Here is a 22,482-nt window from a genome sequence, read left to right on the forward strand (position 1 = left end):
TAGCAGTGAAGCTGAAGCCTGTGGACCAGCCCTGGAAAATCCTTCTGGCCCTTTTTGAAAAGGAATCTAGCATTTGCCTTTTCCAAAACATCGTGAGCCTCTTATGATCTCCATAACTTTTTAACAATGAGAATCTCACAATGAGCTCAGCAGTTCCTTCGGCACCCTACTGCGAATTCCAATGGATCCCATCAACTCCTATGGATCAAGATTTTTCTCAGAATTGCTGACTTTACCCTTTTCCACTACCAGTAATAATTGTTCTCCCCGTACTATGTCCCCAGATTCAAAACCCTCAGTCTTATCTGCCTCTGCTCTCACTACATCACCCAGATATTTCAGCACTGAATAAGCATTTTCCTTCTTTGTTCTTGCATTGCTTAGGAGGATTCTTTGATTGATTCTTTGCTATTTCCCAGTACTCAAAAGACTGGTTCTCAAGGCACACTATGTTAGAAATTGTGTCCTTTTTTTCAGTCATTTTGCTCTTCCACAGAGAACCTCGAATGAGAGAGAGACTGAGGGTGATGCAACCTCTAACAGCTGAGAGCTTATGGGTCACATCAAATTTATTTTTCTTCCCCCAGAGATTCAAATTTTAGTATCCCAAGAGTACACATGATTAGCTGATCCTGCAAACTGGGTAGCTTGCCTACAGAAGCATAAAAGATTTCATCTTTATCCTGACGTAAAGCAAGAAAATTAGAAAATCCTGAAATATTTTTTTACCAAAATGACTCAGCAGACGATATGATAACATTCTATATGATTAAAACCAAAACCAGATGCTAAGAAAAGGGAAATACTGAGATGAAAGGACATTAATGAGCATCACTTTTTTGGTGGATGCTGTCTCTATAGCTCAGAACTAATTTATATTCAAAGGATATGCAGAATATCTGTAAAAGACAAAAGAAGGATACAACATTAAAAACTGGCTTGTAATGGCTCCAAGCTTGAAATACTAAAAAACAGAAAAACAAAGACATGAATTAATGCTTGCTTGGCTCATCCAGAGTAGCTATGTGATCTGAATCACTAATAAAAATCTTCAGAAAGGTTGAATGAGTAAGGATTTTGCATAGTTACTGTTGCTATGAGAGATACTTTCCTTATTATACACACATTCCACAAATTATTTCCCTTTCCTTATCACTCACAAACAGGTAATGAGGTGCTACGAAAATAGCCTCCTCCTCTAAAAGTTTCTGAAAACATATTTGAAAGAAGGCAGTCAGAATGATATTTTTCAAAAAGTACTGAGTGTTCAATAAAGAAATTATAAGTGGAGTGAATGGGACAGAGTCAAACTCTGCAAATGTGTCCATGAAGCATCTGGATCCTCTGAGACAGAGTTGGAAGATCCATCTCCCATCTGTCCTTCTCTAAAAGGGAGAAGATGAAGCTGAAATTTACAGCACCTACTGCATCAAACTCCACCACTTATCTAATAGCTAATATACCTATCTATGTTATGTGCTTTGCTAGTATCAGCAACAAATAACTAAAGTAATTTGGGAGCCACTACAAAAAAGAACCACATTCGATTATGCAGAAGAGTGGAAGCAAATATATTCGATGGCCAAATGATAAGAACGTTATTTGGAAAGAAGGAAAGTATTCTTTGCAGGAAAACCTCTCTAGTAAATGCACCAAATATCAGATGTCTTCTAAAAAGAATAATGTCTTTCTAGAGCATCTAAAATAAAATCTTGCAGAGCTGGAAGAGATTTGCACACTGAAAATAAGAGTATCACAAATCACAATGTTGGTCTTTCAAAAAAAATTATGCTTATTTTAGAGGAGAAGGTAATAGGCCACCCCCAACTCTGTTTTTAAACAGTGACTACAATAGCAGGTAGTCCAATAAGGTTAACTCCAAAAAACTCCCAACTTAATTGTAAATAAGCTTTTCAGGTGGATCAATGTTGTCCTTTTCCAGTTTTGAGTCCAATAGCAGATTCACTGTCATGTCTGACTAGCTCTCTCACAGCAGCTCCAATAGCTCCAGCAGGGTGAGAGATCTCTGAGATACAAAATCACCACTTGAACTGATATTAATACCACACATTAATTTTATATTAGCAGATTCTGTGACACCATATACATTTAGTAACAAATGTGTATGAATTCACATTTAAACAGATATTTCTGACTTTTTTTAAAGTAATATTTTTAGAGAAGCAAACTGGAATGTATGCAAACAGCAAGAAAATTAATCTACTCCATATCTAAACAATATGATATTTATTTATGTTTCCAAATCATTATAACAGCTATGGCTTAAACAGACTCACTGGAAAGCATATATCACAAAGGTTAGGTACCTACTAAAATTGTATCTACTATAGCTGTTCACTTTTCATTTAGTTCTTTCTTTCATAACAAGAAGAATGGATTTATTAATCACTTAAAAGAAATATTATGTTTTAGGTTTCCGCATGAAATTGTCTCTATTATACTCTCGCTTTATAAATACTGTTTCATACAGCTTTGTGCATTAGTAATAATTCTTGTAATGAGTTATATGCATTAAATTAACTTATATGCATTAAATTAACTTATACACTTATAATTAACATGTAACTTACACACATTAAATTCTTTGCAATATCTATCTTTTTTTTCACTTAAATACATTTAGAAGTAATAAATTATTAGTAGTGACTTGGGGGTGCTGTCTGACAAGGAGCTCAACATGCCCCAGCAATGTGCACTCGCAGCCCGGACAGCCAAAGGTATCCTGGGCCTCACCACAAGCAGTTTGGCCAGAAGGTCACAAAAGGTGATTCTGTCACTATTCCACTCTCTGAGACCTCTCCTTGAGTAGTGTTTCAATAGCTCCAGGACCTGCTGGAGAGAGTCCAAAGGAGAGAAACCAAAATGATCACAGGGCTGGAGCACCTCTCCTATGGAGACAAGCTGGGACACTTGGGGTTGCTCAGCCTTGGAAAAGAAAAGGGTCCAGGGAAATCTTACTGCAACTTCCCAGTACCTGAAGGGAGCTTACAAGAAGAATGGAGAGGGACTTTTGGCATGGGAATATAGTGATAGGACAAGGCTTTAAACTAAAAGAGTTTTAGATACTGGAGAGAATTCTTTACTGCAAGCGTGGTCAAGGCATTGGCACAGATTACCCAGAGGTGTGGACACCCCATCCCTGGAAGTATTCAAGGCCAGGATGGATGGGGCTTTTAGAAACCCTGTCTGGTGTAAAGGTGCCTCTGCCTATGGCAAAGAGTTGGAACTAGATGAACTTTAAGGTCCCTTTCAACCCAAAACATTCTGTGATTCTATGACTAAATTAATCTCAGCTAAATTTGAGGCAACTACCCACTGAAACTTTGTCTCTTACAAACAAGATTAGGAGCCCACATGAAAATCAGTCTTTTTCAAGTTATCACTTTAGCATTAGCTAATAGACAATTGTTTTGGAAACCTAGTCAATTAATATGTATTTATTCATATTTGCTTATCCCAAAAGCTTAATTTCTCTTTCACACTGATTTTATATTAGTTAATTCAGAGTATTAATATGGCAAGGTTAACCTAGCAGAAAGTATTTTCTCTGTTAAGAATTCTACTGACCTCATTTGCAAGAGAGTGTGAAGGAGAAAAGGCTGGTTTCTTTTTTTCCTTTTTTTTTTTTTTTTTTTTTTTAACAAGTGGAATATGAAATAAACTTTTTAAAAAATGGACCACTGTAGGGAGGGGAACTTTGGCAATTAGTATTTCCCAAGTGTCCTCATGCCGCATATGATGTGAACATAGACATACTTAGGTGTTTAGTTGTAGCAGCAACACCTTCCACTGATGACAGAGATTGTACCAACAAAAGATGTCTCCCGAGGCAGTTGATAGTTGTCTTCCAAATGAAATGAACAAAACCTGCACTCCTCATCTCCCCACCAATACTGTACTATAACATTTTCTAGTATTAACTTATTTTTCCTTTTTATCATTGCTTTTGCCTGATCAAAAATATAATTTTATGCAACCTTCTTATTTTTAAATCATGCATTTAGTCTATAGCAGTGCTGCAGTTTTATTTTAATGACAATAGAACAAAAGGAGGCCTTTTACATCTACAAAACCAGGGTTATTAGGTAGGCAATCCACTGGGTATGTCCTCTTAGAGGTATCTAAGCACGATACACCAGGCTTGCACAGCTGAGTATACACCTCAAATGTCTCTGCAGGGTAACATTAACTACTTAATTCACCTTAATCAATTGCTGAAAGTATATCCTTAGGAAGCATTACTGTAAAGTACAGTCCTAAAACCCTTCAGCTGGCTCCTACAAACAGCGCAGCTTTGATGCAGCCACCTAAGAATGGCTGTAGCTCTTGTAGTTGGGCAGGGCATTAAACTGATACAGCCTTACTGCTTTGAATTCAGGTTACCCATATCATTCTCCATTGTTTAATATTCCAGCCCCTTTTTCAGAGTTCTGAACACCTAGGCACCTTCTTTTTCTCTTTTGAGGGAGTTGCTTAACAAAAAGCACTTCAGAAATAAGTGGCCTAAATTTTTAAGTGCCTGAAGCATCTAAAAAGTCTAATTTTAGGTTTTTATTTTTAAATTTCTTGGGTGCTGTTTCTAGAGTTCTCCAAAAAACTTCATCCAGCCCACCATGCAGACTGTTTTTCCTACACTCATCTTATTAATCTAGAGGTTCCCACTCAATTTCTTCACACCAGTTCAGCACTGGAGGTGCTGGAGCCTTCCTGCCTGCTGAGCCTGCCATATGGAAGAGGTATTTATCCATGTCACCAACTTTCTATTTTCCATTTCATTTCAACCAAGCATACAACTTGTTCTCCTTTGCCTATTCCTATCAGTTCTTCTCTTTCTTACCTATTTTTCCCCCACTTTTAAAAAGTGCAACTAGATTCACTAAGTTTGGAAAGCACCTGAATAATCTGTGGGAAAGATGAAATGCAAAATAAGTAACTTGTTTATAGCTGTCTAAAATAGGAGCAGTGCTGATGAAATTTTAAAATCTCTTGGAATTACCAGACATTCCTTCCTCATTACTCAATCAGTTTTGGAAGGTTTGGGTAAATATGTGTGCACATAAGGTGGCACAACAAATTTTTAAAAATATTCTGATGCTAGAGAGCCTTTAGAAACACAACCTCTTAGACAATTGCCTGTGCCTACTCACAGTAGATGCAAGCATACACAAGCTGTTAAAATTTCTTCTGCAAAGAATATTTGTGCAAGGTAAATGCCCACATTTCTGGATCTGCAAAGCAGAATCTGATTTATAGAAAGATCTCTGGAGTGCTTCCTGCATAGCCAAATAAAAAAAACCCCACATTTTTAAAATATCTTTGATTTTTTTTTAATGCTTCCCATGAATTGATAACGTAAAACTGGTTACATATTTCTTACACATAATCATAAGTTGCATAGCTATTTAATAATATGGGCAGATATTAACAAATCCAGCTAGGCCCTGAAGTAAGTTTTCATTTAATAGACAATGTGATGCTGACAGATCCATTTTAAAGCACAAACTGTCTATATGCATGTCTAAACATAGATGTGATACTTTATTTAATGTATTGGAAGTCAGTTGTCATATCTATAAAGTACTTTACACATCATGATAATTACTTAAAATAAATTCTTAAAGAGCAAGGGAGTAACACAAAACACATTTGGCACTGAGCTCAAGCTCAGTTACTCACTGCCATAAACACTGTCATTTGCCAATTTGTTCTAAGGTTAATGTAACAGAATACTAATTTTAAAATAAAAGAAAAAAGTCAGCTGAGAACATTACTTTTCTAACATATTTTCTTAATCCATTTACTTGATCTTAAACACAGGTTGCTTTTAGTAGAACAACATGAAAACAAGGGCAAAACAAGGTAAACCTCTGTGTAATTTTATTAAGTCGGCCACAGATCTAGTGTGTTTGTTTATGCAATATAGCAGCCAATCATACACAAAACATCACAGGAATCTGAAGGTTTTTCTTCTATTTTAGAATAAGGGTCTATTAGAGGTGTGTCAGTACATTCATCCTCAGAAAGTAACAAATTATTTGATTATATTTTAACTATCAAAAATTATTTTAAAGACAAGTCACAGAAAATTTCTTTTAAGACAAGAGGGTAATATAGGACATAAAGCAACATATGTTCTAATAAGATAATTATTCTTTCAGGTTACCAAAGCCATAGAATCAATATTGGAGCAACTCAGTCAGTACAGTAAACATGTTCATCTGGTGACACTACTGTGCTGTCCAAGATTAAACCAGTCATTTTCACAGTCATCAGGAACGTGTACTATCAAACTTTGAGAAGATACAGAGCAACTCTTGTCTCTTTAATTTGCCTATCAGCAAAAGTCAGACATAATACATTATGCAGTAATACTGGCTCTAGCAACTTAATCTCTGTGATTTAGACAGGTCCCATAGACATGGTTGTGTGTCTAAGAAGGGAAAACCATCACCTCTCCCATAGTGGGTCAGTCCAGATGGCTCTGGAGTCTCCCAATACACTAAAAGTATAACAGAAGATGATATTTGGAAAAAACACACAAGTTTGGCCACTTTCTGGGATCTGTTCCCCTCAGACTTCCCTAGGGTCTGCAACTGTTGCTGACTAATGTCAGCATCTGTTTATGGGCAAGTTGCCCACGACTGCTGTTGTCTGTGGACACACTGTCCATGTTCCAGCATGACAGGCAGAGAGGCAATGGATTATCCATCCCTGGAGACTGGCAAAACTCAGCAAGACAAAGCCTTGGCTGTTCTATCTGGTGCTGGCTGAGGTCCTGCTTTAAACAGGACACCAGACTATGCAACCTTCAGGGGCCTTTTCCAGTCAACAAGTCTGTCAAATAAGTGCTGCACAATATCCAAAAAAATTATTCAAATGTATGAACAACATTCTATTACTTCAGCACAGAGCAACATCCTGATCAACTAGGACTCAGACCCTATGATCACTCAAAGCACATGTAGATTGGAGTTCACAATATAAAAACTGTGTGAAGAATCCCAAAAGAAACTCCAGTGAGTCAAATTTAACAAGTAGATAAACCCAAATCTTAATGTGTAGTTCCATATGCAGACTGTGTTTTCAGTATTCACAGAAATATTAAACTATGGTCAAATTGGTAATAATACATCTTAATACTGAATTAGATTTAGAACTAATTTTGATGATGTGGTGGATTTCTACTTTCATTATTACTCTTATGAAACCTACCCTGCATTCCAAATCCTGCTTCATGTATAAAGCAATCTTGGTTTATCTTTGATATTCCTGTAAGATCGTTTGAAGAAAATAGGAGAAAAAAACACCACAGAGTAAAATTTTTGAGCGTCACAAAATGCAAACACATACAGTTACTCACCATTTAAAATACAGACTTCATTACTAAAATGGGTAGATTGCTAATGCAGTTTCCTTTTTTAAAAGCAACATAACTTAAAATGACAGCCAGTTTCAAGGGATCAGACATAACACAGTGAAAGATGTCTAAGAAAACACATTTTTCTTGATCTTTTAGACAAGTGAAAGATACGTAAATAGTTCCCTTGGAGCAGAAGAAACAATCGCATTATACTGCAATAATTCAACAGCTCACAAACTATCGCCAAGCAACATGACAAGAGGCAATGAGCAGAAACTGATTCATGGGGAGTTCTACCTGAATATGAGGAAGAACTTCTTTACTGTGCAGGTGACTATGCACTAGAACAGGTTTCCCAGAGAGGTTGTGGAGTCTCCCTCCCTGGAGATACTCAAGAGCCATCTGGACACAATCTTGTGCCATGTGCTCTGGGATGAGCCTGCCTGAGCAGGGAGACAAGACCAGATGATCGCTGTGGTCCCTTCCAAATTTGCCAAAAGGAGTCAAGCACAATCTCAAAATTATTTATGGGGAAACAGGCTGTAAAACTATTCCAGGGTGCCTAAGATGGTTTTAAAGAGTCATGCAGATGCTGACATTCCAGATGAAAATCCAGGAAACCAAAATATTCACTGAAAGATAATGATAAGACCCATAAAAATTTCTTCACAGTCAGTATGCCTTCTCCCTCTCCAAACTGGAAATCCTTGATAATTAGGAACCTTCTAAACAATCTCTGCTGAAATTCTAAGGCAATCCATTGTAAGAATTACATTTTTCCTAAAGTATCCCTTTCAAAATTGTTTTTATGCCTACTTCAATACATCTTCTTATGGAAAAAAAAAATAAAAGGAGTAAGAAAGAATTCAGGTAAATAAAGCAGGTTAACTCTTTAGAGTAATTTGACATCAGCATTAAGATATGATAACTTATTGCTCACTGTGAACATTTGTAAACTTAGTAGGCAGCCGCAATTAAGAAAAAGAAATAAACCACAAATAAGCAAACAGACCCTGCTTTTGTAAAAAAGCATATTTGATTATTTCCTGTGAAAGCAAACTCACCAATGGTGTAGTATCTCTTCAAGTCGCTCCTCCTTGGGTTGCGCCTTTGGGTGTTTGTGGTGTTGTCCTGTTCCTCCTCGGAAGGCGCCGCCTGCGTGGCAGGTAAAGGTTTGCTGGGCTGAGGGGTCTGAGCTTCAGCTGCCACTGGGTTGCATCCTGGCCCACTAATATCCACCGACTGGGACTTTTTCTTTAACCTAAAGGCAATTTAAGACAGTAAAATATTACTACTCATCATTCTATACCTAGATTATGTGTAGAATAACAGCGATATTCTACTGTTCATTGTATAATAATTCATGCATGTCACAGCCGAACACAGAACAGCAGTGATGAATTAGACCTTGCATTTATTTCCCCTTTCAGGTTCTGCTAAATCAGTTACAGCACATCCATCTCCCATGTAGCTGTAAATAGTAAACTGCCCTCAGATCAGCCCTGCAGAGCTGCTTGAAGTACCAGTAATCTGTTTCCAAGCCCAGCTGCCCACCATTACCCTATCATTAAATTGCTTGGCTTAATTTTCCACAGATGAGGGGAGTACAAAGAAATTAAATAATTTGTACAAAGTCGCTGAAAGCCTTGAGAGAAAATAATTGATGTATGATCTTCTGAATTCAGATGTAACTCTACAACTGCATTTCCCATTCTGAAATATTTTCTATACATTGTTTCCCAAGAATCACACTAACCCCAGGTATCATTTTTGCACTGCAATAGCAGTGGACAAAGGAAAATAAATTATCTGTTCTGCAGAAGAAATTAGTGTTTAACTCAATACTGGCAGACAGGTACTTTATGAATTATTAACCATTATTCTCTGGGCCCAGTCATCAAACTAGTTTTTTACCCCTCTAGTTGCACACACATCCAGACATAACATTACAACTTGTGCAAAAGTATATTCTGAGACATTGTCAAAAGCCTTTTTAAAGTGGAGACAAATGACATTATCACTCTCAACTCCTCCTCAGATCTAGACATGTTATCAAAGTTCTGAGGGAAAGACTTAACTAACTCTCAAACCCTACTTTGGAGTGGGATGAGTACACCCCCATCACTGATTCACTATAGTTCTGATGTCTCTGCTATCTCTAGTAATGTGAAATAGAGGTTACTATGCTGCTAAAGTTATTGAATGGAGATAAATGACCTGTTACAATGAAGTTCACAGCATACACATTGGATTTTGTCAATACTTTTCTTAAATTAGGTCTCTATAAATGTATATAAATGACTACATTATTTGATCCTGGAAATAAAAGAGGTTTATGACATCACAGTGAGATACTGATTTGAGTGGAAGGGATCATAACAACTCTGAAATTTTGAAGCAAGTGCAGTAAAATGATAAAGTTCTGCAATGCTAGAGGATAATTTTATTAGGCTAACAATTTAATGCTAAGCATCCTCCTCTTAACTCTGCACTTCCTTATTTTTCAAACATTTTCTCAAGGTATTGGTTGCAATTAAACAGCATGGACTATTCCACTGAGAATGGAATGCTAGTTCAAGGTACTAACTGATTAAATACTGTCATAATAATAACAACTGCTCTAAATAGGTTGGAAAATACACAGGTCATGATCAGCTTCTGGAAGTTATGTTAATGCATCAATGTATATGTAGAATATTATGGATTACACTATAAGGGCAAAATAACTATACTCATACAGAGTATTGCTTTGTCCAGGGAAAGGACTAGAAGTTAGAAAATTGGCAGCTAGAAATTAAGTTCTTGTCTCCAATAAGACTACTTTCACTAGAACCTTTTTCTGGACTAGTCCAGGGTGCCTTGCATTTGAAGGAGTGGTTCTCAGCTCCAATGACTCCACACAAAAGGCTTGGGTTGACAGGGACATTTATCCCTCCTACATATAAGAAAGGCTGTACTGCATCAGCTAGACAAATATCTCCAGCAAGTCCATCAATGGATATCTTTCCAGCCTCCAGTAGATTCTGGTTTATGGGTTTTCTGAGTTAGATGCTGCACCTTTGGAGTTATATTTCTTGGTTTGTCCTTAATTACTCCAGAACTCATTGAAAGTTCTGAGGTAGGCAGCATCCAGCCTTGACAGTTTCTGGTTTAACTTTGCACTGTGTTCAGGCAGCAACACCAGTAGCTTATTTTAATGACTTATAAGAGTGACATTATGAGAGAAAATGACCCCTTTACTTTAAGGGTCTTGGTAAATTGACCTGCACATGGAGTCAGTGGAGACACACTTGGGATAAACTAACACCACTATGAGCACTGATACATATAAAATCAAGAATGGGCAGGGCATCCTCTGAGTAAACACTGTGTGAGAACAAAAGAAAGCTCTTTTGCCTGAATTGATGTTCCTGAAACTGAGACCTTGTCTTGAACACTTCTAGCTTTAAGCCTTCAGCTGGTCAAATATATTTGCCTAAAATGAAGGCTGGAAATTTTCATTGAATTATTTACAGTGAAATGGTGTTATTCACTGTTTAGATATAAAACATATACAAAAATTATTTCCATCATAATGTTATTCTTCTACATTGTTGAATATACCATCTCTCAGGTGATATAAAAATTCTTTACAATTCCTTACCACTAGAATCCTTTGAAGATTTAAAGGATTACTTTTGAGAAGAAAATCACTAGTTTTTAAGAAGTAATGGTCTAACTCAGATCACAGCTTTCACTGTGATTGCAGGGTATTGCTTCTGTGTTGTGCAAGATAGCTGTGGGCAAAGAGGCTGCAAAGTGTTCAGCACCTCTCCATAATAATCCTGAGGCCTCCAGATCAATAAGGGTACATATGTCCTGCATTATGCAAGTCTATGTTCTGCCCCAAAGGAAGACAGCAGGTGAGTGGAAATAAATTTTACAAATTGAAAAATACTATTATGATTTATATTTTTAGCTGCGTTATGAACACATTCTTCACCACCAAGGCTGTCTGAAGGACAGTCCAATTAATAAAGCTGTCTGGAGGTAGCTAATAAAATAGCTTGCTGCGCTGTGGGGAACATCAGATTGTTATTAAAAATACACTGTCTATTCTTCTAGCATCACATAGGAAAAAAGGAATAATACCTGTCATCTGCACAGTAAAATTTTCACATGGCCTTTTTCAAGTGACTTATGATTAATAAATGACTTGGTTGAAATGCCTGTAGCAAATTAATGTCAAAAATTATCTATTCCTGCAATTGAGAATAATTTAAAAGTACGACTTCCAAAGAAATAAGTACCAAAATTAACAAAGCAGGACCGTGACAGCCAAGCAACTGCATGTAATATTGTCATACTGCTCTTGAGAGACCATGGTGACAGAGCTTTTGTTATCAGGAAAGACAGAAAGATACAGGGTCTGAATTAATCCAGACTGCAATGACAGGGTCAGCTGAGTAGGACACAGGTTCAAGCGAGGACACAATTTTATGGCAATGACTTGACAGAAACCAAACAGTTTACTCTAATGCATCTTCTTATGGCACACCTTAATTGCATGGCTAGCAAATAGTTTGAGAAACACACTGCAGTCTTTGAACTGTATCTTCAGTAGACCACATGTCTTGAAAGTCTGAGTTCTGCATCTATTTTGAAGCTAAGAGAATGAATTCTCCATAAGCCTGACCCTTCTCCAACACCCTGCTTTATTACTAGCTTTGTCTTGCACTTGGTTTTGGGTTTTCTAATATATATTATAGCTGCACAGTTGGTCTGAAATGATTTATTCCTTGTCAGAAAAGAATCTGAACATGGAATGCTTTGGGATCACATTCCTCATTCTTCCTTTGTTTCAGGTTGCCTGCTTGTAGAAAAACACATAAAAGTTAAAAGAAGTACTGTGGCAAAATATTTTATCTTTTATTCTATGCATTTTGTAGCAGCTTTCACCTAACTTTTCAACAATGAGTAACACAGGTCTTTCAATATTGCCTGGTGTGACGCTGTATTTTCCTAGGACATAACGCTGCTCATCCCAGTAACTCCAGCTGTTGAAAACCTTCATTGCAGCCTTGGTAGATTTAATCTACTGAACAGAGGCACAAAACCCAAATCTACCTCTCAGAACCCTCTGGTTACTATCACTGAGGGTTTGCTCATTCAGCTAATCCAGGAGGAATGTGCATCTCAAAGCTGTGTGATATGCCATCCCTGTAGGTAGATACACTGACTAGCTATTGAACCTGCCCTTTATTTCTCTGTCCTTCCTCTGCATACAACTGCAAGGTTTCCTACTGCATCTTAGAAACCACCTGACAGATGTTTTTACCTACTCCTGCCCAGCTGGCACCCTGGGCTCCCCAGCAGCACTTCTCAGGAATGGGTCTCTTTGAACAGCTTCTTACCAGCTCCCTCAAAAAAAAAAGTAATCAGGTGCTTGATAGGCCATACATCTAGGAAGTCCTGTGGCTAGTGAATTACCCAGAAACTCTGCTGTAGAATTTGTGAGTATTAGGATTTCATTCCTGGCAATCACTATCAGAAACTTATTCCATTCCTAACAAAATCCATGTTTTTGTGGGGTTTTTTTTTATTTTTTTTTAATATTACAGTTTCAAACTGCATTTTTGTAAAGCTGGATGACAAAAAAAAAAAAAATAAGGCACTCCTTTCTAAAGAGATCTTGAAAGCCCCTGAAACCTTCATGGCTAGAAGTCTAGACGAAAACAAAAGGAAAAAAAAAAAATAAACCATTTATGTTGGAAACAAACAGTCAAAAGAAGTATCTCAGGAGCTGGGAATCTGTACAATTAAGTCTTTGCAAATTTCTAAGTAAAAATCCCTTACTGCAACAAAGATTTGGAGGAAAGCCTAGCTCATTCTTATCCTTGCAGAGATTTTACTACACAGTTAATAGGAGAAGCAAAACCTTTCATTAGAAGAGTGATGTTTACTATTCAGAGATGCATTTAAAAAATTTTGAATGCTCAGAAGAGCTGGTTATGAATTTGATTTCTTTGTAGCAAGAAATGTGACTCAAACTGATGTCGACAGCTAGGTTTTAACTGAGTTTGAAAAAAGAAACCAGGCAAACTTCTGTTTTAAACCCAACACTACAAAGGTCAACAACTTAAACACTGGAGGAGGCCTAACCCCCTGACATCTGCACAGAGAGTTCTCAAGGGAGTTATTTTATTCTCCTATGGACATTGGATGTCCCCCAGAGCCAGGACTGAAATCTGCATTTGCACATGGTTGGGGCATTCTTTGACTGCTTTGGCAATTCAGAGGGATCATGTAAAAGGCTTCTGGCCTGCAGTCAGGCTCCACTTACCTCCTGACACTGCTGCGTGCCTGCAGCATGAGACAATGCCATGGAGGGCTGCTAGAAAATCTTTTGTTTAATGCTCTTGAATATGACCTGGTTATGGCTCTGGCCATCCCCTCCCAAAAGAAAGATAGCAGAATTAGACTGGCACAGAAGTAAACACCTGTGATGATGATGAGTTGGTTCCTCATGGCGCAAGGCAAAAGAGACTGTGGGAAGGAATTAGCAGCAGGGAATCAGCCCAGGGACCTCTGTAGCCATCAGCAATCAGAAAGGGAGAGGCAAACTGGAGGTTTTACATCGACAGAAATTGCAGAAGAACCAAAGGAAGACAAGCAACATGTTTGGGGCAAACACAGCTAAGTACTTCTTTGAACGGTATATATAATTGACATGACAGAAATAATTGTACAGGCCAGGAGTATCACTCGGTACAGAAAAGAAAGACATGAGTCAGGCAGAAAGCATCCATTAGAGGCTATGAAGCATGCAGGTACTTCAGCAAACAATTTCCCTGAGCCAGGGATTGCTGGAAGGTGGAGGTTTTTCACAGGGAAAGAACCACTCAGTGCATGCTCCATCTTTTGTAGTATCACTAATTATCCACTACCAAGTACTGCAGGCACCCGAGTGCAACAAACTTGCAATTCAAATCTGAATTGGCCATTATGAATTGCAGAGGAAAAGAAACCAAACATCACAAAGCAAAGTAGAACATAGGACGGCGCTAAATCAATGTCTCACAGCAAACAAGCAAAAACCTGCAGAAAAGCCCTTCAGTCTGTTCCTTAATGTGTTGATCATGCAGCAGAGTTTTCAGAAAATGTGAGCAGCATATGAGATCATTGGACGGCACAGAGCAAACACAACGTGATATTCACATGGGTGGCAATAGGAAAGGATTAGGAATGAATTCACACCTACTCAGCCCACAAAGCAATTCAAGCGGCAGGTATGTATTAACAATGTAACATTGAGACCAGCTTCAGCAAAGAAAACATTGCAGGTATGAGAGCTATGTGAAAAAAAGAGGCACTTCAATATTGTATTTTGCTTTATAGTCTCAGCATTATGTATTTGATCAAATAGAGAAAGCATACACAATACCCTTTTTTTTCCTTTATACACATTGCTAAAAATTGCCACCCAAAGACAGACCAATTGCTAATCATCAGAGTACCAGAAAGCAAACCAAAACCACATATTTTTGTGGTCACAGCACATGCAAGAAAATTGCCAGCATCCCTCACTCTATAACAAAGGACAGTGTCAAACCTGAAGTTTTGACCAGGCTTCAGGGAGAAGATTAATAGCATCTAAATAATTGAAAAATAGCTTTTTTTTGCTGTGTGTAACAGGCAACCCACACCCTTTTAACAAGATTTATAGACAAAGCTGGAGCCTCATGGGTTTCAAGGGCACATCACAGAACAAAGAGTTACAAAAATGAACACAAACCTTGTGATTATTCCTGGGAGCATGACAGCACTGCTACAGGTAAACCCTTGGAGGATCATTTACAGAAGACATATAGACTGGTGGCTGCCAGGTTAGATCCATGAACTCCAAGCAGAAGAATCCAGAATTCACTTGTGGTTCAAGTGTGACAAGGCATTCTCACTGCCTGGGAGAGAAGCGTTAGTGAGTCCACGGGCAAAGGAGTCAGAGCACTCTCCACACCACACATGGGCCTGGAGATGTACATCCAGGAGGATGAGGGAGGTGATGATGATGATGATGATAGAGAGGAAAATGGCAGCAATCACACTAAATATATAATTCAACTCAAATAGTCACAGCATATACAATTAATTCTTCTTTTCCTGCCTAAGCCTGTGCAAGGATTTACAGCTCAAGAACATATGGCTTCTTCATGGCTGTATAATATTGTACAGCTGCTTTACATGGTAGAAATAATATGCTCTGCTACTAAGGTTTGTGCTTTGTCAGGGATGAGAATTTCTTGATCTTTCAGAATTTTGAGAAGGTGGGTTGCAAGGCTGTACTATTTGCTGACAGATATCTTGATTCTGGACATGTTTTAGAAGAGATGTGTAAAGTAAATTACTATTTTGAATCTCACTATTTTGTTAATAGCTGCTCTACTGTTATTTAAATAACTCCCACTAGTTCCATTTTAACAAAAGCTCTTCCAGTGCATTATGCAAATCTACTTCAGTACAATTTTCATGGGTCTTGAAATTTCCAGCTCTGTCATATTCAGCACAGAAAAATTTTGCATAATGGTTCAAAAGTGATAATGATTTCTATTTCATTCTTGTTTGTCTCATTAATACTGCAGGATGGTATCTATTGCAGCTTTATTAATAAGGATGGATTCAAACTGTCCAGACTATTTTAAGATTGTATCTCTAAGGAAAGTCTTTACTTCACCTGGTTAGAAATTTCTGAAATTGCTTTATTATAGGCTATGCAACCAGCATCCAGATCCTATTCCCCTGAAAATTACTGTGAGATTGTCACACATCCTGTACTGTGGATGATCACATTCTACACTACCATTTTCTCTCCCATACACTGAACTGAGATTTTTCAAGGGCCATTGTATCCAGTGGTCTGGGAGCTCCATGGGATACTCAGATATACAGAATACCTTGATTACAGTGAAGCCATACAAACTTGTAATATTTTTCCATGTAATTAACTTTGTCATAGTATCAATTATTTTCTGTGCTAGCTGCAAGTAATTTATACATAAACAAAGCTGTTGTATCCATGGACTTTAATTCAGGCAATTGCATTTGCATTTCTGATTCCAGCCCTATGCTTGAATGTTTTCGGAGTTGTTTACAAGTCAGCTGCAATATCCCTGGGCACTTAATGTTCCTGAGATTGCTCTGCTATATGCAATCATAACATGCATACATTTATGTAGTCAAATTTGGAAGCAAAAGGGCCTTTTAACTTCTCAAAGACATGGCAGAGCAGGTTGGAAGTTACAATCTTCTTACAGTACCACAGGTTTGTGTGTTCTAGTTCTACCATCTCAACAAATAATCATCACCACAGCAGGCAACCACAGCTCAGGTTCAAATAACATGCTGTGGATATGCTTGTCACAAGATATAGAAATGCAAATCTGCACATTCTTCTGCCTTGCCCAGTAAATCATACAGCTTGAAACAACTTTAAGAACTCTTTTGAAATATAAAACTAATTTATACATCATTATTACCTCTATTCCATGAGATATAATTGGGATAAGACATTCTGATCTCACCTCTGAAAATTCAGTGAGGTATAAAGACATTTTGTGAAAGGGGAATTGATAATAAATCATCAGTGATTGAGATCCAGCCAGCAACATCTGAGCCCAGGCAGATACAGCAGCCCTGAGGCTGTAGTGCCTCCAGGCAAGTGGGGACCTTTTGGGCTGACCTTCCTGCTGCAGCTGGGCATCCTGCTCTGTCTCCTGACAGCCTCTGCCTGGCTACAGGGGGCTGCTTGGCAGCTGAACGCCAGCCCTGGGGCCAGAGGTGCAGCCAGCCAGAGCCCTTGGTGAGAGCATTAAGATGCTGCAGAGCATAAAGACCATGCTCTGAGAGCTGCCAACAGATCACAGAGTCAGTCCAGGGCAGCAGAAGCACAAATCTCACAAGAAATCATTCAAGCTCTCCTCATACTCCTTTCCAAATGGAACATCTTTTTCCTTGAGCCACAAGAATTACCCTTGTACTAAGGCTGAAGTGCCCTTTGGGCAAAGTCTCTATGAGGAAGCTAAACCATCTAGAATTTCTCCTTGCTAGGAACATAAACTGGTTCTGCAGGATATAACTATATCAGGTAGATAGATCTCTGTGGAGACACCCAACTTGTCAAAGGAAAGTTAGAGACTAAGCAAAATGAGAAATCTTTCCTCATCATAGACAAAACAGAATTGAATTTTTGCCTTCAAACTTATGCATAATTCAAGTATTTTGAATAATAAGTGTAATTTTAGCATTTTAGTGAAACATGCAGAAAACATACAGACAGTATAAAATGAGCTTTATATTGCTTGGCTTTTTTTGAATATTTGATCTATACACCACATCCTTCATTGAAAACATGTTAATTTAAGCTCTGTTTCCCTTAGGGTGTTTTACCAGGTACTGGCCACACAGGCTTTAAAAATTTTTGTTTTGTTTTTTCTGCTCTTCTTATTAATATATCAGGTTAGCCTATACTAGATGGGAAATAAAGATCTTCAAATACACAGGCATATTTTATTCTTAAGACAAAATTATCCTCCTACCCTTCTGTCAGGAGGCCTCCCTGCTCTGAGCTCTGATTAAGTACAGCTAGCTTTCTCTTTTCTCTTTAATGTGGCCAAGCAGGTACTGGCATTTCCACCAGAGCTCCTAGAATGGCCCAGAGGGCTGAGTGGGGATGCCAGCCCATTCTCTGCTCTTTCAGACACTGCAGCTGCACAGTAGCTCGAGATCCAGAGCCCTGCTAAGGGTTCAACAGACAAACAGAAAACAGGAAGTCTGTTAATGGCACTTTTTGAGAAAATGCTATCTTGGGCATATATGTTTTCATTTCTTGTCATCCTAAGAAGTAAGCAATGCCCCTTCATAAGCTGACTAATAACAGGTTGTATTGAGAATCTACATATAAAGGAGAAACCTACTTCAGAACAGATAGGTTGTGAAATACTGCTTACTTATTTAAAAACAAATGGAAAACCCACACAACTAATTTGTTTCTCAGTTTTGTGGAAGTAGGAGGAGCATTTTCAACAACTTTTTACTTTGTGTTCACAAGAGTTGTAAAGATATTTCTTTATGTTTTCACCCTCCAGGCACAGCCCACAATGATGATGATACACCCTCTTGGCTGCAGAAGGGACTGTGCACCAGGGGAAGCTCTGCTGCACCAAGCAGCAAAAGCCACAGGAGACACAGAAGCTGCAGGAGTGGGAAGCAGGGCATGAGCATCCCCAAGAGAGAATGAATTGCCTCAAACAGGCATAGACATGTGCTTTCATTGCATGCACAATGATCAAAGCATATCACTGGCTACCAGAAGCCATTAAAGATACAGCTAGCAGATTTCCACTAATCTAAAATACCCATCTTCAATAAAAATTTCGTGATTCATTTGGATTTTTGCCATTTAGTGGAAATAAGGCACTTCTATAGCATAGCAGGGGTTCCTGTCGGGTAATAATTAGCATTGACTCCATGATTCCAAAGGCTGATCAATCACTTTATTATACTATACTATTAAGAAACACTCATTGCTCTTGCTAACAGTCCAGTATAGACAGACCAGATTGGTCAATCCAAACACCATCACCAGTGACCAATCAAGAAATCATCCTTTGGTAAACAAATCTCCATGACACATTCCACATGCGCACAACAACAGGTACAGCAAGTGAAGCTAAGAATTGTTTCTCATTCTTTTCCCTGAGCTTACAGCTTCCCAGGAAAATCCTTGGAGAGCTATGTCTCTCTCTGTTCAGAGGATTCCACATTTCAAGACTACAGAAAATGCTGTCACCAGCAGATCTCCTGCTGGGAGGCTGTGTCTGTGCATAGTGCCAGGGCTGTGGGCTGCTGGAGGTGACACAGGTGTCCCTCTTGCCTAAACTTCAAGCAGGCAGGGTGGACTTTCCATTTACAGCTGTCACAGAAAAAAATAGATATGTTCTCAAGTACTTACATAATTCATATTTATATAAACATGTAAGATTCTTTAAAAGTTGTATATTTAAAAAAAATCTACTTTTTAAAAATATTTAAGCACACCAAAAGACATTTTTTAGACTTTTCCTGAAAAAATCTAAACCTTGTTTTGATACCACTTTTAATAATCTAGCATTAGGAAAGGATATCACCTAAGAAAGGAAGGTACTCTTGTATTTTACAAGTTACAAAGTTCATTTTGTTATCTACAGACCAAAGGCTTCATTTTTAAATTTGTGTTTAATAAACCCAACTTGACATAATGTACTGCAGTTATCAAGTTTGCCAGCATTTTTGCAGAAGCTGAACTTTCTTCTGACAAATGTTGCCAGTCAAATTAAAATAGAGAGCAACACAATGAAGCATGTTACTGCTCAGTCTTTAATAAACCAGTTGTGTATTCCTGAGTGATCTCCCAGCTTCCTGACAGGGTTACTGAGTTCATGGCATCCTTAGGTCCCTGCCTGATGCTGAGCCCCCCAGCAAGGTGGTTCAGCTGTCTCCATCATGGGAAGGTGGTGACCATAAATGCATCCCATGCCTTATTGAGAGATATCACCCAAACTTTTTTTATACGTGCGATGTAAATCTCCAGCTGTCAATTTCAATATTAACAGTAAATCTGTTAAACAGAAAGATCTGACTTGCAGGAAGTGAAGGTACCTGGGCTCTTCTCAGCATCCTACTCTGGCAGAAATTAATTTCTTGAACCAGCTGTGGAGGCAGGTCACAGCTTGCCAAAGACCACTGGCCTTAGTAGAAACATGAACATGCTGAAGTCCAAGAGCAGAGAGCTTGTATCCTTCTGTGGAGTTATCTATCAACCCATTACACCATAAAAACACTTAAATATTAAAATACTGATCATGTTGCAGAACATTTAGAAGCCTTGTAAGAAATTGCATTAATGAACATGAAGTAGTTGATGCCTGAGAGGAAAGAATGTGCCTAGGATGATACAAGCCTGCTCAGATCCTTGCCTTAAGGCACTGATCTTGGAAAGCAAAACATATCAGCACAACACCAAAGAAAAAATATCCCTCTCAGCTTTTCTCTTTTTTTCAGGACACATCTTTCCTCTGTGTTCTTGTGCTTCAATGAACTCCCCTGGTCATCAGTGTTTGAGCTGTTGTGTCTTCAGTAACAGCACTTTCTGCCAGGAGCATGGAGAGGATTTTTGGGACCACCAGCTCTCGTGCCTTTTCCCTTTGCAGGTGGGACTCACAGGCAGCACACACTGAGATTCAAGAGGACAGTCTAAAGCCATAATTCATGTCCTCTCCAGCAGACATGGATAACCTTTTCCTTGAACCACCATTTAGATTTATGCCTGTGACAAGCAACAATCTTTTCCTAATTTTTTTCTGCTCACAATGATACAAAATAGAGTTGGACAAGCATAGAAACAAGAGATTGTATAACACAGATGCCCTGCAGTGGTTTTTATTTTAATTTTTAAATCAATAAGTTCAGAGAACAGAATAAGCACTGCAGCTATGCCCACTGCCAGACACTGGCAATCTATAGGTACAGTAAATGACATTAATGAAAGAAGAATCCAATCAAAAAGCACTAAACTGAGGTTTATAAAAGCATAGTGAAGCTTTTTTTTTTCTCTAGTCCAGAACAAAGAACACCTCAAGGCTGGTGCATGGCTGACATTGCCAGGTTAAAAGTCCCATGATCAAAAATAAGCCTCAATGGGTACATGAACAGAGAAATACAGGAGATGAGGAGTTAGTGCTAGACAGTGTGAAAAAAGAAGCCAAGGAGAGATTTAAACAGTTTCAAAGGATCAAAACCAGAGCCCAGAAGACAAATGAGGCCACAGCATGTTAAATGAGGCAAGTGAGTTTGGAAACATTTGTGTATTTAGCTTCCTAACTAGAGCTCAGCTGCAAGGCAGAAGCATTAAATAACCACCTGATCAGAATTTGTAAGGAAACCGTGTACAAGCTAAAACATAGAAGCTGCATTTAGATGCATGCAATAAAACTGTCAAGATTTTAGAAGTCCTGTTAGATAAATCAGATGCTTTTTGTCTAAATGTGAATCAGTAAATCACATTCCTTTAAAGGAAGTATTGGCAGTATTTCAAGATGTATTTAACTAATCTCACAATGTGTGTTTTTTTCCCTTGGTTAATCTTCTATGAAAAGAAGCTATTAGGAAATCAAAATATTATGGCTAAACCTTGCTAATTGTTCTTAGGCACAGACAGGTAAAACCCCTTTCACCGCACATGTGAAAAATATGAGAAATAGGAAGAACTTAGAAATATAACACAATAGAAAATAAAAATAAGATATTGGAATCCATTCCCTTCATTCTGTTCAATAGCCCTCTGTACATATATAGACTTAGTTCAGATCCCAGTAAATCTGGGGGTAACTCCTTAGCACATTAATGGTACAACACATCTATTTAAACTTGCATAAGTCTTTAGACAAAACTCAAAAGGAAAAAGGCAGTAGAATTGCTCACTCTCCTGCCCACCCAGACTGGATGGAGGCTTTGTTTGGTACCTGCCCCCTCTGAGCATATCCTGCTCCTGCCTGCTGTACTGGATGGATGGCTCTGCTCCAGCTGCCTGTACCAGGCAGGGTCTTCTCCTTGAAACCCTGGGAGCATAAATACTCAAGCCTCACTGCTTCAGCACAGACCTCCAGTGTTTCATGTAGTCAAGACTTCCACTTTCAGAATAGTTGAGGCACAAAACCCCCACCTTCCCAACAAAGTCAAAACCCAGAAGTAGTCAAGCTTTGTATTGGGAAATTCCAATGCTTCACAAATTTCTAAAATACTAAATTGCCTGTAGAAAAATTTCTGGTTTTGGTAAAATAACTCCAGAATTAACAGACTCAGTCTCACTCTAAGATTAATGCCAGGTTTGTATTTTTATAGAAATATTTTAAAGCAACCACAGAGATTCATCTGGAGATACCTAAAATCAGACAGAAATCCAGTCAGTGTCTTTCTTAGTAGTGATCATTACAGTGACCTCCTGCTGGTCCAGTCCCACAGCTTTTCCAAGATAATTGGGTGCCCAGAAGATATATCTATTTAGAACATCATTGTACTCATAATTTATG

General features: G+C 38.3%; 1 protein-coding gene across 12 annotated transcripts in view; it reads right to left on the reverse strand.

Annotated features, from left to right (window-relative positions):
* Positions 1–22,482, reverse strand: part of OXR1 (oxidation resistance 1) — a 259,555-nt gene that overhangs the window by 121,638 nt on the left and 115,435 nt on the right. For 6 of the 12 annotated variants that reach the window (XM_077782463.1, XM_021546446.3, XM_077782454.1 and 3 more), the window contains 2 exons: positions 15,156–15,321; positions 8,446–8,642 (listed from right to left, as the gene is read on the reverse strand). In XM_077782463.1, the coding sequence (XP_077638589.1) occupies positions 8,446–8,642; positions 15,156–15,214 (256 nt within the window). In that variant the 5' untranslated portion in view covers positions 15,215–15,321. The remainder of the gene's footprint in view (positions 1–8,445; positions 8,643–15,155; positions 15,322–22,482) is intronic. The other 6 variants (XM_021546455.3, XM_021546451.3, XM_021546444.3 and 3 more) reach the window with 2 other exon arrangements.

This window comes from Lonchura striata, chromosome 1, assembly GCF_046129695.1.
Source record: "Lonchura striata isolate bLonStr1 chromosome 1, bLonStr1.mat, whole genome shotgun sequence".
NCBI classification, from domain to species: Eukaryota; Metazoa; Chordata; class Aves; order Passeriformes; family Estrildidae; genus Lonchura; species Lonchura striata.